Below are 14,552 nucleotides of genomic sequence, written 5' to 3'. Positions count from 1 at the left end.
CGTCACTGCCCTAAGAGGAGAAATACAGGAGGACAGAGGAAGAATCCTGCTTTGTAGAGGAGCTGGCATCTTAACAAGGTCTTGAAGGAGAAGGTGAGCTTGAATGTGGTGAAGGGGTACGAAGTGGAGCTCCAGGGTGAGGTGGAGGAGAGAAAAGCAAGTGAAAGCATGTAAAACTCAGAGCTCTGAGAAAACGCCAGGGGTCCAGCTGGCCCGCATGAAGGGAGAGAGAGGGAGGGGAGGCCAAAGTGGAAAGTCAACCCAGGTCATTTCGTTTGAAAGACACCATTTCACTCTCCTTTTAAAACATTGCTTATTTTTAGGGGACCTTGCCTGTTGAAACCCGAGAGAACACTTTGTACCTTACAGCCTTTGCTGTGATTGGAATTAGAAAGGCTTTTGATATATGCCCCTTGGAGGTAAGTGTTTTCTTTCTCCAGCACCCACTGTCTGTTTCTGTACCATATTCAGGGAACGGAGCGGGGGATAGGACGGGGCGCTTGAAAATAACCTGAACTCCAGAATTTGAGGAATTCAGAAGTATGATAGATACTAAGAGCATCTAGTCCGACCCACTCATTGACAGCTGAGAAAACTGGGGCCTGTAAGGAAGGTGAATTTAATTGTCCCATGTCACAAGATACTGAATTGTAGACCTGTGATTTGAATAAATAACTTCTGATTTGATGAGAAGATGACCCCATGTCCCTGGGATCCTACTGTTACCCCTGCTAACTCTTACATTACGTATGGGACTGTTCTTTTATTACATGGAATCAGTTCAGTTCAATTCAGTCGCTCAGTCATGTCCGACTCTTTGCAGCCCCATGGACTGCAGCACACCAGGCCTCCCTGTCCATCACCAACTCCCAGAGCTTACTCAAACTCATGTCCATTGAGTCAGTGATACCATCCAACCATCTCATCCTCTGTCGTTCCCTTCTCCTCCTGCCTTCAATCTTCCCCAGCATCAGGGTCTTTTCCCAGGAGCCAGCTCTTCGCATCAGGTGGCCAAAGGCTGGACTCACGTGGAATACTGAGCGCTCACGTGCTCTGTATCTCAGAACTGCTAAGGACACCCCCAGCCGTGTTTTCTGCCTGGGGTTGTGCTGTTTCGTTTGCTTGGAAGCTGAGGGGAGAAAGGAGAGGATCCACTTAAGTGAATCAACACAGAAGAGTCTAAAGATGAACAGAAATGAGATCCCGATCTGGGAAGTAGATTAGACCTGTCCTTCAAACCAGCTGACAGAACCGAGATGGAAAAACCCAAGGTCACTGGCAGGGCTTGAACCACAAAATGAAATCAGTTTTCAGTTTAGTTCAGGAGAATTGTTCTATGTGTGTGCTGTTGTTATTGTTTAGTCACTAAGTTGTGTCTGACGCTTTTGTGACCCCCTGGACTGTGGCCCACCAGGCTCCTCTGTCCATGGGATTCTCCAGGCAGGAATACTGGAGTGGGCTGCCATTTCCTTCTCCCGGGGATCTCCCCGACCCAGGGACTGAACCCAAATCTCTGCATCAGCAGGTGGATCCTTTAGCACCAAGCCGCCAGGGAAGCCCTAAATAAATGTATACATGTACATATGCATGCGTGCTAAGCCACTTCAGTCCTGTCTGACTCTGGGTGACCCTGTGGCCTATGGCTTGCCGGGCTCCTCTGTCCATGGGATTCCTCAGGCAGGAATACTGGAGTGGGCTGCCCTGCCCTCCTCCAGGGGAACCTTCATGACCCAGGGATCAAGCCCGCATCTCTTACGTCTCCTGTGTGTGTATGCACACACGTATGTATATACACACACATGTGGGGCTTCCCGGTGGCTCAGTGATAGAGAATCTGCTTGCAGTGCAGGGGACACAGGAGACATGGGTTCAATTCTCAATCGGCAAGTAATTCTCAATCTGCAAACACGCATGTATATGTGGGGGCACTAGTGGCCAAGAACCCGCCCGCCGGTGCAAGAGACGTAAAAGATGCGGGCTTGATCCCTGAAGATCCCCTGGAGGAGGGCAGGGCAGCCCACTCCAGTATTCCTGCCTAGAGAATCCCATGGACAGAGGAGCCCGGCAGGCCATAGTCCACAGGGTCGCAAAGAGTCAGACATGACTGAAGCAACTTAGCATGCATATATATATATTCAACAAGACAAGATAATCAGCAAGGAACATTGCCAGTGCCTGGTGGTATGTGAGTGAGAGACAGATGGAGCTGACGAGAAGGTGCCAGACGAGGAGTCAGGAATATTCCACCATACTGCCTCCTCGTCCACTTATCCAAAACAACTATTTCAGTTGTCTGCAGGCAGAGGCATAGAGATTATTTTCCCAGGAATCCTTAGGATCAAAAAGCACTTTGGCAGCTTGGCTCTTTTTTTGCTGCTGATGGTTTTCTTTAGTAGAACTTTTGACGATGTGACTCTGACTCAGCTCTGCTGGGTGCAGAAGAATGAAGAAAGCCAGGTCTGTATTTGATGCTTCTTCTTCCCGGAGGCCAGGGCTGACATGGGAAGCAGAAACTAAATGGAAAAACCTCCACCAAGGAGGGAGGCTTCAGAAGCAAAAACTTAAACCAATTTGGACAATCTTATTTTCATTTTCTTGGTTACCCTCTGCTCCTTCTCCCAGAAGGATTTGCCTCAGGGAGACACCATCCATTTCCACTAGGTCATTTTCCTTTCTACCCTTCATCTTGCCTGCAACCTAGGGTGGTGCAACCTGGGGGTAGATCCCGTCAGTTGATAGCTCAAATCTTGTCAAAGAAACTTAGGTATCTTCTGCTCTTGTTTCCAGAAAATCAGCACAGCTGTAAGTAAAGCTGACATCTTTCTGCATGAAAATGCCCTCTCAACCCAGAGTGCTTTCACACTGGCCATTGCCGCTTACGCTCTTTCCCTAGGAGATAAATCACACCCACGGTTTCGTTCAGTTGTCTCTGCTCTGAAGAAGAAAGCTTTCGTCAAAGGTATGACTTGTTTCTGACATTTGTTCAGCAAGTGTCCAATAAGCACGTCGTTGAGTCACTCAGTCATGTCTGACTTTTTGTGACCCCATGGACTGCAGCACACCAGGCCTCCCTGTCCTTCACTATCTCCCAGAGCTTGCTCAAACTCATGTCCACTGAGTCGGTGATGCCATCTAACCATTTCATCCTCTGTTGCCCCCTTCTCCTCCTGCCTTCAATCTTTCCCAGCATCCGGGTTTTGTCCAATGAGTCAGTTCTTCACATCAGGAAGCTTCACATCAGAAGCTTCAGCTTTAGCATCAGTCCTTCCAGTGAATATTCAGGGTTGATTTCCTTTAGGATTGACTGGTTTGATCTTCCTTCTGACCAAGGGGCTCTCAAGAGTCTTCTCCAGCACCACAATTCAAAGGTCCATTCTTTGGCACTCAGCCTTCTTTATGGTCCAAATAAACATGTAGCCTCTGCTAATTCTGGGAAAGGCAGGTGCATGCCAAGTAGCGTGAGGCAGAACCCCCACCCTCAAGGAACAAAGACACCACAACACTATATAGTAAGCACCGCTATTCATCCATTTAGCCACTCACTCAGCACGTACTTATGCGTTCCTTAACTCAGCAAATGTGTATGGAGCATCTCCTATGTACCAGGCTTTGTTCTAGGCTCTGGGGATAAAGCAACAGACAAAATAGGAAAAAGTCCAGGCCTTCATGAAATTTATATTCTGTTTAGTGAGAGAACATGATTAATAACTAAAACTTGGCATATAGTGACTATTCAGTGATACAGTAACCCATTTAGTGATGACTGATATGAAGAAAAATAAAGCAAGGAAGGGAGAGAAAGTGAGGGGATTGGCTGTAACTTTAAACAGGGTGGTCAGGCTTAAGCCTCATTGAGAAGATGGTATTTGAGTCAAGACCTGAAGGAGGTAAGAAAGCAAACCAGTGGCTTTCTGGAAGGGTAGTTCCTGATAGAGAGACAGTTTAGGAAAATGCCTGAGGTAGGAGCTTGCCTGGTGCTCCAAGGAAGGCAAGGAGGTCAGGGTGACTGGAGAGAAGTGGGGTGAGGGCAGGAGGGTGTCAGGGAAGGGAAGGGCGAGCGAGTGCCATGCAGGACCTGGGGGCGTTACCGGAGCTCTGCAGGACTCGCGTAGACAGCTGTGTAATCTACCAAGCATGGGTGAATGAAGGCTGAAATCCAGCTTCTGTTCCACTGCCCCAGCCAGGCTCCCTGCCTTGGGTCGGCCTCTACACAGAGCAAGCAGTGCCTGAGTCCTATTCGTATCAAGGTCCCATGGGGGCCAGTGGGATTCCCCAGAACCTTAACTTCCACTTCAGGTGAGAAGGGAAGTCTTTGGAGGACTTTGAGCAGAAGAGTGCATGACCTAGCTTATATTGTACCAGGCTGACCAAAAGGCACATATTTCATTTTGAAGAATAAAGACTTTGCTTCTTATGGGTCAAGAGTAAAGAAACAGAGAGGAGTAGTGGTCACTGGCCAATGTGCCTTGACCAGCACTGGCGTGGTTGGGTACTTCTGAGTCCTCTCCTGTCTGAAGTTTCCTAAATGTTTAATCAATACTGCATGAGGTTTATCACCATCTACAAAATTTGACTTCTGTCACCATTTAAAAAATGACTGAATCTCAACATATACTTCAAAATCACTTCTATAATACTTTTCAAATAACACGAAAGAAATATCTAGGGTATTGTAAGAAATGAATCATAAAATAATAGAATTTAAGAGCTAGAAGGGAATGTATTAATTCACATAATGTTTGAACTGGAACTATCTCTAGAAATCAAAACCTTCCTTCCAAAAAAAGCCTTCAAGAGGGAGGGAAAACATTTTGTCCCTCGAGTCAAGCAAGCGAGGTAATTCTGAGTTGTAAACAGACACATCAGGATTTTGAGAGGGGGGGATGCTGGAGTGATGGAGTTGGAGGCTGGGGTTAGCAGATGAAGAGCCGTTACGTACAGACTGCATGGCAACAAGGTCCTACTGACGGCGCAGAAACTACAGTCAATATCCTACGATAAACCATAAGGGAGAGAATATTGAAAAGAATACGTGTGTGTGTATATGTATATGTATTTGTGTGTGTGTTAGTTGCTCAGTAGTATCTGACTCTTTGCAAACCATGGACTATGTAGCCCATCGGGGTTCTCTGTCCATGAAACCCTCAAGGCAAGCCATACAGGAGTGGGCTGCCGTTTCCTACTCTAGCGGATCTTGCCCCAGGGATCAAACCCAGGTCTCCTGAATTGCAGGCAGATTCTTTACTGTCTGAGTCACCAGGGAAGCTCATATATATGTGTACGTGTACACACACACACACACACACATATATATATATACACACTGTGCTCAGGCACTCAGCTGTGTCTGACTCTGCAACCTCATGGACTGTAGCCCACCAGGCTTCTCTGTCCATGGAATTTTCCAGGCAAGAATATTGGAGGGGTTTGCCATTTCCTCCTCCAAATATATAGATATAGATATATAAGACTTCCCAGGTGGCTCAGTGGTAAAGAATTCACCTGCTGATGCAGGATACCCGGGTTTGATGCCTGGGTTGGGAAGACCCCCTGGAGGAGGAAATGGCAACCCACTCCAGTCTTGTTGCCTGGAGAGTCCCATGAACAGAGGAGCCTGGTGGGCTACAGTCCATGGGGTCGCAGAGAGCGGGGCACGACTGAGTGACTGAGCATAGCATGCACAGCACAGAACAGCAAAGACCAGATATAATCCAGAAACTAACTCATGAAAAGTGCTACCTGTACGAAATTGTCTTTAGTGTTTTAGATTGGGAGGAGATCGAATAGGTAAGGTTTGGGTGTGATCTCAAAATTTGCCAAATGTAGCTTTTTTTTCCTATCAAGGATAAAAGTTCTCTAATTTTTTTGGTAGTGTCAATAATAATAACAATAAGCGTATATATGCATATATATATATATATATATGCATATATATATATATATATATGGCGCTTCCTGGTTTATAAAAACATTTACATTCGGTATCTCAGTTGAGTTTCACTGCAAGGAAGAAAGCACTATCTATACTTCAGGGAACTGAAAGACTCACAGAATGAAAAGAATCCATCCACGTTTACAGGTCTGTTAGCAGCCGAGTAGAGAGTAGAACCTGGGCACTGATAGTCATTCCTGTGCACTGCCCTTTCCATTCTACCGTGCAAAAGTACGTGTAATGTTCCAGGTTGACTTTTCTGAATAAAGACAAACAGCCTTGTGGTTTTTTTTTTATTTTTATCGAAGTATAGTTGATTTACAGTGTTAGTTTCTGGTGTACAGCCAAATGATTCAGCTATATCTATCATCTATCTGTCTGTCTGTCTGCTCATATTTAAATTCTCTTCCATTATAGATTAAAACAGCCCTGTATTAAGAGATCTTGTTTGTGTTGGTCACCTTGAGAAAATTCTTCTTACAAAAGAAAATGAAACTTTTGGAAACCAGAAGGCCTCTACCAGAAGAAACTTCTAGAATCCTGCTAGAATTGTCACACCAAGTTCACATTTTTCATGATATTTACCCGTGTGATTTGTTGATGTTTAGGTAACCCGCCCATTTACCGTTTTTGGAAAGATGATCTTGAACAGAAAGACAGCTCTGCGCCAAATACCGGCACGGCTCGCATGGTGGAGACCACGGCCTATGCCTTACTCACCAGTCTGAGCCTGAAGGACATGAATTACGTGAGCCCAATCATCAGGTGGCTGTCAGAAGAGCAGAGGCATGGAGGCGGCTTTTATTCAACCCAGGTAATGCTGCTTTCTCTCCTGTTTTCTTCCTGGAGATGCTTCCAGTGCCTCCCACACCGCATTCTCCACACTCCTTCCGGCCTCCATGGTTCTGTCACCAAATGAGCACACTGAAGATATGAATAAATGGCTAGAATCAAGGGCCCGAAGGAACACCTGCATTGACACCCTCCTCACGCAGAGGCGAAACTCAGCTCCCGGAGGTTCATTCACGGAGTTAGTGGCAGAGCCAGCATCAGCACTCACACCTCCAACCTCCAAGCCCAGAACTTCCTTTACGATTCTTAGTTACCACGAAGGGCTAGGAGAGTTATCAGCAATTATATTAAATCCCATGTGAGAAAGAGCGGCTGCCGCGTAAATAAAGGCACTGATGTTCCTTTCCGCAACACTAAGTGAAAAGTAAGAGGAATGCCGATTATCCGCCTGTTCGTCTGTCTAGCACCCAGTGTAAGCTCATCTGAGTATGTGTATTTCACACTGTGGACTTCCCTGGAGGCTTAGACGGTAAAGCGTCGTCCACAATGCAGGAGACCCCGGTTCGATCCCTGGGTCGGGAAGATCCCCTGCAGAAGGAAATGGCAACACACTCCAGCGTTCTTGCCTGGAAAATCCCACGGACTGAGGAGCCTGGTGGGCTACAGTCCATGGGGTTGCAAAGGGCCGGACACGGCTGGGCGATAACTCCCATGCTGTTGCACAGTGAACCTCTACACTCAAGCTTGTCTCCAACGTTAGCATCTTCCCTGTTCCCTGGATGCTTGGGCACTGACAGGGTGTGTGTGTGTACATAAAATTTAGAGCTAGAGGGATCCTTCAGGGTGATGCTGGTGATCTTCTAATTCCATCAGGGGAAGGAAATGGGTTTCACCACAGGCACAGCTGGAGGCTTAGAGAAAAGAGGACCCGCTGCCTGGACATGAGAGAGAAGGTTGTCACAAATCTGCTCTCTCTGATTCAACCACATCTCCCCGTTCTGTGGATGAGGAAGACAAGATCCAGAAAAATTAAGTTCATCCCGCTAGTGGTAAAAAGAGCCCACCTGCCAGTGCAGGAGACGTAAGAGACGTGGGCTTGAGCCCTACGTCAGGAAGATCCGCTGGAGGAGGGCACAGCAATCCACCCCAGTATTCTTGCCAAGAGAATCCCATACACAGAGGAGGCTGGCAGGCTCCAGTTCATAGGGTTGCGTAGAGTTGGACACGACTTAGAGTTGGAAGCGACTTAGCACTCATGCACACATTTATTCCTTCAAGTATTTGTTGAATGACTACCATGTGCGTGCCTGCTGAAAATGACGGGTGCCAAGAAGGACATACTGTTGCCCCCAGGAGTCTCAGCGCGGTGGGGGGATGCCCGTGATAAACTCTACGTAGAGTATCACCAGTCGGGAAGCATGCTCTAAGGAGCGGAAGGGAAGGACGCTGAACAGAATGATGAGAAGGGGGGATTCTTCGTGTCTTCCCCGTGGGGCTAGTTAAGCGTGGAGATGAGGATGGGAAGGAGGTCCACAGCTGTGCAAGGAGCTGGAGGCATTCTGGAAGGGAAGACTTGCCTGAGGTCACGGGCTCAAGACACACGGAGAACCCGGAGTTTCATCTCCAGACGACACTGACTCACCTTCTCGTAAGAAAGTATATTTGTAGACAGGGGGTATGTAAATGAGTAAACCTATTTTTGTACCTTGCTGTTTGTTGATAGGATACAATTAACGCCATCGAGGGCCTGACAGAGTATTCACTCCTGGGTAGAAAACTCCGCTTGAACATGGATGTCAAAGTGTCTTACAAGAATAAAGGTGACCTCTACCACTATAAGATGTCAGAGAAGTATTTCCTTGGGAGGCCAATAGAGGTAACTAAAGGATTTTTTAAAGTAATACTTTGTAAGTGGATGGGACCTTCGAGATCATCGGTTCTGCCCTTCTTATACAAATGTAACTGTTCACCCTTAAACCTAAGATGAGTGCCTAGTGTGTCCTAAGCAGGGATGCCTGCCCTGTCCTGGGCGCTGAGGATCCAGAAATAAAGCACAAACAGCCCTTGTGCTGTAGAGGAGACAGTCATTTCAACAAACAGCGAAAGCTAAGACCTTGGCTAGGTTCACAGAAGGACAGAGGGGAGCCTCCTGAGCCAGGCTGAGTGGTGAGAGCCGTTTCTCAAATGCATCCAAATGGGCAGGGTAAATCTGGAAGAATCAGAAGGAGTTAGCCAGGCGAAGAGAAGTGAAGCGTGTTTCAGACGTAGAGAGCACACACAAAGGTTTGGCAGTAGACGAAGGAAGAGAGAAGACGCACTCGGGAGTCTGCCAGTGGTTCCAGCGACCCTGCTCACACATGCAGACTGTGGCCAAGCTGGATATGGCCTGCAGGTCGCCCAGCAACCTACCCCATGTCCTTTGCTACTACCAGATTTTTAAGAACGAAAACCTTAATAGCCAATGAGAATTTCCCAAGAGAAACAATACTTTGGAAAAACTAGGTTCCATATCAGTAATAGTAGCTATCGGTATATAGATGCTAATATGTATTTTTTAATTACCACATTTTAGATTATTTAAGGTATATTTAAACATACAAATAACTGGAAGTAGTTGTTACTTTCCACAGCCTTTTGTGCAAAGTAAATAAGCATGAGGAATAGTGCTGAATTCAGAAATCTTTCCAGGTGCCTCTCAGTGATGACCTCGTCGTCCTAAGCACCGGACAAAGCAGTGGCTTGGCTACAGTGCATGTGAGTATTTTGTGGAGAAGCAACTTGATTGAGGTTATTTGTCAGCTTATAGTAAGTAATCTAAAAGAGAGAGACTTTGACACAAAGTTATAGAAATCTGGGCTTGGGTAACCATAACTGAGCTAAGAGTCATTCACCATTCCTTCTGGCTATCTTGATAGCTATCCTCACAGTTTCTTTTTGAAAATGGCTGTTAATCTTTATATGTGTGTGTATTTCTAGAAATTATATATAAGTATATGTGCATAGTTGTATGGAGATAAATAATAATGTTTACATGTATATGCATATGACAGGTGTATGTATGTATACATTCACACGTATATACATGGATGCTGAGGTTAGTAACAGTCACATCTCATTTATCCAGCATTACTGCTGACTAATGTGTATATGTAAGGGCTCAAGTATCTTCTCCTTTTAACCACAGGCTGCAGGGACACAGATAAACAGCTTAGGAAAACTAAGCTGTACATGCCAAATGCCTAAGATAATACAAACTACATGTTCTGAGCATAAATTAACATTCTCCTGATTATTGAATTTTTGTGCGCTCATCTTTCGTACATTTATTCCTTCAAAGCCTGTTTATCAGATGCATGCGGGCGGGCAGATGGGTGGCCCACCGTTCTGTCACTTCTGGTTGCTCTCACTACACCTACTTCTGGCGGCACCCCTGCCCTTCCACGCACACCTGTAATTTGTTGTTACCACAGTGGTTTGTGGGCTGGAGAAAACCATATCTCATGACCTTGTGGTGTTCTGTGTAATATTAAAGTATACAGGCACAGGGGTGAAAGTCTGAAAAACTTTCCTGCAGAGTGAGGTGCTCAGAGTTGACTGCGTGGACTTTGGACCAAGGTTCTGCCTGGAGAGAGATCATTTTTAGCTTACTTTTGGCTTCTCAGTTAGGTTTCAAATTGTGGAGTTTGCCAAAAGTCCAGTTGCTGGGAAAATGGGTCTTTGATGCACCCCATTTGCACTGGGTGATAAAAATACTCACATCCCGTTTTCAGCTACAGTCCTGCCATAATACCTTTTCCACTCCCCGTTTTTAAAAACGGTCTTCTTGTTTCCTTGTCCCAATATAGGTAAAAACTGTGGTTCACAAAATCAGTACCTCAGAGGAAGTTTGCAGCTTCCATCTGAAAATTGAAACCCGGGAAATTGAAGGTAAAACAGCATGATTTACACTATAATGTTGGCTAAGCATAAAGAATACTGAAGAGCTTCTCTGATTAGGAAAAATGTGCTAAAGTAATTTCTCATTCAGATTCTTTAATAGGTTCACATCTGAGTAAACATAACTGCCATTTATCATAATAGAGGTAGCTCATTAGTAACAGTTGGAAACTGATGCTAAATAACAATATCTAGGTTAAATGGATCCACTGTTGATCCAGAAATTGTTTTGACTAAAGAAACTTTTAAAGATGTAACTACGATCTAGAGAAGTGGGATGGAGTAGGGGCTAGAGGGGAGGTTCAAGGGGAAGGAGACATGGATACTTATGGCTGATTCATGTTGCACGGCAGAAGCCGACATGATAGAGTAAAGCAATCATCCTCCAAATAAAAGTCTATTAAAAATAAAAGCTAAGGGGAAAAAGCATGTGACTAGGGCCTTCCCTGGTAGCCTAGTGGGTGAGGCTTTGCCTGGTGCCAGCTCAGCCCCTGCTCAGTGAACTAAGAGCCCACAGGCCTCCAGGCGAAAAACCAAAATATGAAGGAAAAAAACCCACAAACAGAAGCAATATTGTAACAAATTCAATAAAGTCTTTAAAAGGAAAAGAAGAATGTAACAGGTAGTGAGGGCCTAATTTCAGAACCTTGAATCTCTGTTGATGGTTTTATGTCTGTGTCCCGTTCCCAAGCCTTGAGTCTCTCTCGTCACTCTGGTGGGCTTCCATCCCGTACCCTTTCTGTGTCCCTAGGAGCCTGGCAAACGCACATTTCTCTGCCTCCATCTTCAGCTTGGTCTCTTCAGGACGAATGAGTCTTTCTTGATGCTCCTGTCTTTTCTCTGCACGTGGCCCTCACATCCCTCTTCTGCTGGGCTGGTTCTCCCGTCCCAATCTAGAAGCAAGGCCGCTTGCGCACCGCAGTCCTGCTTGACCCATGCCCTGGGACCGGAGAGTGTGCCTTTCCTCTGCCTGAAAGCTTGTGTTGTGACTCAGAGTCCTGTTCCTGCAGGAAACTTCCAACTACCAGAGAATCTAGATATGGGCGCTTCCTCTCTGCCACCTCCCCAGACACGTTACCAACACAGATGTACCTTAAACGACTCCTTCCTTATTAAGTTCTTGGAAAGCAGAGAACTGTTCTAATGATTTCCACAGTTCCTGGATTGTCAGGAGCCAATTGACTGCTCCATTAAAACCAGAATTTCCATAAAATCATCAAAAGTGCCAACTTCCAAATCTCAAGTAATTTCTAAGTGTGTTCAGAGGCCTGCTCATTAATGATTCTGCTCTGACGTGTTCCAGAACAAGCTAAAAACAGTTTACTCTCCTTTTTGTGTGTCTGTTTGTTTTGTGTGCCAGCCTTCGGCTACAGCAGCTCAGAGTACAAGCGCATAGTGGCCTGCGCCAGGTGAGCCCGCTTCCACCAGGGGGAGAGTACACCTCAGGGCCTCACTTCTGCCAGAGCTTTCTCTCTCCAGATCTTTTTGAATGATAAAGATGTCCAGAAGATGTGAAATTGTTCGCTTTTTTAAAAATGTGGAATACCAGGTATTCTTAAACAGCTACTTACTCTACAGAACAGGTTTGTTTTGCTCCCATATGCTTTTCTCTCCCATTTTCTGGCCTTTTTCTAATTCAAACACTATATTATTAATTTGTCTTCCAGAAAGGTAGATTATGATATATAAGTATTAGGAAAAGAGCAAAGTATTCTCTCAGAAGCAGCTCCCAGTCATTTACTTAGAAAAATCATGTTCGCCCAACAAAATCCCTGGTCATTAGCAGCCAGCCTGCTGCCAAGCTGCTGCCAAGTCGCTTCAGTCGTGTCCGACTCTGTGCGACCCCATAGACATCAGCCCACCAGGCTCCCCCGACCCTGGGATTCTCCAGGCAAGAACACTGGAGTGGGTTGCCATTTCCTTCTCCAATGCATGAAAGTGAAAAGTCAAAGTGAAGTCACTCAGTCGTGTTCGACTCTTAGTGACCCCATGGACTGCAGCCCACCAGGCTCCTCCGTCCATGGGATTTTCCAGGCAAGAGTACTGGACTGTGTTGCCATTGCCTTCTCCGAGCAGCCAGCCAGTGGTTCCCAAATTAGGTTGTACATTGAACTCATCAGGAGAGCTTTTAGAACTCTGCAGAACTCTGTCCGAGTTCACCCCCTGCAGGGTCTTCTAATGGTAGCCAGGGCTAAGAACCTTGGATTACCCTTGGCGGACTAACTCCAAGGCCTGCTTTGACCACTAGTTGCTACTAGTAACAATTTACCATAAATATAATGACTTGCAGGGGCTTCCCAGGTGGCTCAGAGATAGAAAGAATCCACCTGCCAATGCAGGAGATCACTTGCAATGTAGGAGAAGCAGGTTCAGTCCATGGGTTGGGAAGACCCACTAAAGGAGGAAACGCAACTCACTCCAGTATTCTTGCTTGAGAAAGTCCATAGACAAAGGAGCCTGGCAGGCTGCAGTCCATGGATCTCAAAGAGTCTGACACAGCTGAGCACACACACACACACGACTTAACTCAAATGTGTTATCATTCTGGAAGTCAGAAGTCCTCGAATCAAGGTGTTATTGGGGCCCTGTTCCTTCTGGAGGCTCCAGGGGAGCCTTTTCCAGATTCCAGGGACAGCTGCTTTCCTTGGCCTGAGCCTCCCTCCCTCCATCGTCAAAGCCAGCAGCACAGCATCTTTTAGCATCTCCCTCTGACTCAAACCCCTGATTCCACCAGCATATCTCCTTCTCTGATTCTCCTGCTTCTTTCCCTTATCAAGACCCCTGTGATCATATTGGACTCACCTGGATAATCAGGAGACTCTCCCTGACTCAAGAGCCTTACCTTAATCACACTGCAAGTCCTGTTTGCTATTTAAGGTATCAGATTCATGAGTTTGGAGAGCAAGAGATGGACACCTCTGTGGGCCGTTGTTTTGCTTACCAAGCCACCATCCTAAAATGTTTATGCAAACATGCCTATGTACCTTGGTGATCACAGAGTGAGTCAGGCAACGGAAGACCCAGAGCCAGCACGCAGGCTTCTCCTTCCTTCTTTCTACCACCGCTTAGGGCCCCGGTTCTGTGCTATTTCCCTAACTCTTCCTGTTCTCATCAACAGTGATTTCCATGGCTGGTATTTTCCTGTTTATACTTGTTATCACACATGATGCAAAGCATTCAGAATGGGTAGCTTAGAAATCCCATGCATTGTATGTCATAGATTAGAGCTGAAAAGGCTTTTAGGAACGATATAGTAATTCCCTTATTTTAGTGGTAAAGACTGAGCGATTTCCCTTTCACTTTTCATTTTCATGCATTGGAGAAGGAAATGGCAGCCCACTCCAGTGTTCTTGCCTGGAGAATCCCAGGGACGGGGGAACCTGGTGGGCTGCCGTCTATGGGGTCACACAGAGTCAGACACGACTGAAGCGACTTAGCAGCAGCAGCAGTGGTAAAGAAACTGAGGCACCAGGAGGTGAAGGAACCTGCCAAGTTCTCACAGTGAGAGGTAGAGTCCAGTTTCCGAGTCACCTCCTTCAGGCAGCACTATCTGAGACCGCCAGCCTTAAGCAATAGCACACTGCTTCTCAGCTGCTCGATCTCATCTCCCGGCCTTGTCTGCGATCCCAGGACGGGCCCTCTCCTCTCGGGGTCCCTTCACCAACTGGTGAAGCCCCGCCTTCCGTCCTGGGCCAGGCTCTGCCCCCTGCTCCCCCTCCACACCCTTCTTCATTCACTGAGGTTCTGCTGAGGCCACGCTTTCCCGGGCAGCTCCGTTGCTGCCATTCCTCCTTTCGGTGCCTCTCCTCTGGCAGACGGGCTGTGATTGCTGTCCAAGTGCCTAGCAAGTGTCACGGGGAGGCATGAGCAAACTCGTTCTGGGCAAAGTGAG

At 46.5% G+C, this 14,552-nt stretch overlaps 1 protein-coding gene across 3 annotated transcripts in view; it reads left to right on the top strand.

The window, feature by feature from the left end:
* The window catches only part of C5 (complement C5), a 94,850-nt gene that overhangs the window by 66,956 nt on the left and 13,342 nt on the right, over positions 1–14,552 (top strand). The window contains exons 27-33 of one of the 3 annotated variants that reach the window (XM_068973680.1): positions 324–419; positions 2,788–2,959; positions 6,541–6,746; positions 8,448–8,600; positions 9,413–9,478; positions 10,570–10,651; positions 12,021–12,069. In XM_068973680.1, the coding sequence (XP_068829781.1) occupies positions 324–419; positions 2,788–2,959; positions 6,541–6,746; positions 8,448–8,600; positions 9,413–9,478; positions 10,570–10,651; positions 12,021–12,069 (824 nt within the window). Of the gene's footprint in view, positions 1–323; positions 420–2,787; positions 2,960–6,540; positions 6,747–8,447; positions 8,601–9,412; positions 9,479–10,569; positions 10,652–12,020; positions 12,070–14,552 lie in introns of those variants that run through there. The other 2 variants (XR_011144994.1, XM_068973682.1) reach the window with 2 other exon arrangements.

This window comes from Capricornis sumatraensis, chromosome 6 (assembly GCF_032405125.1).
Source record: "Capricornis sumatraensis isolate serow.1 chromosome 6, serow.2, whole genome shotgun sequence".
NCBI classification, from domain to species: Eukaryota; Metazoa; Chordata; class Mammalia; order Artiodactyla; family Bovidae; genus Capricornis; species Capricornis sumatraensis.
The sequence above is the reverse complement of the archived record's forward strand: the minus strand, read 5'-3'. Positions and strand labels throughout refer to the sequence as shown.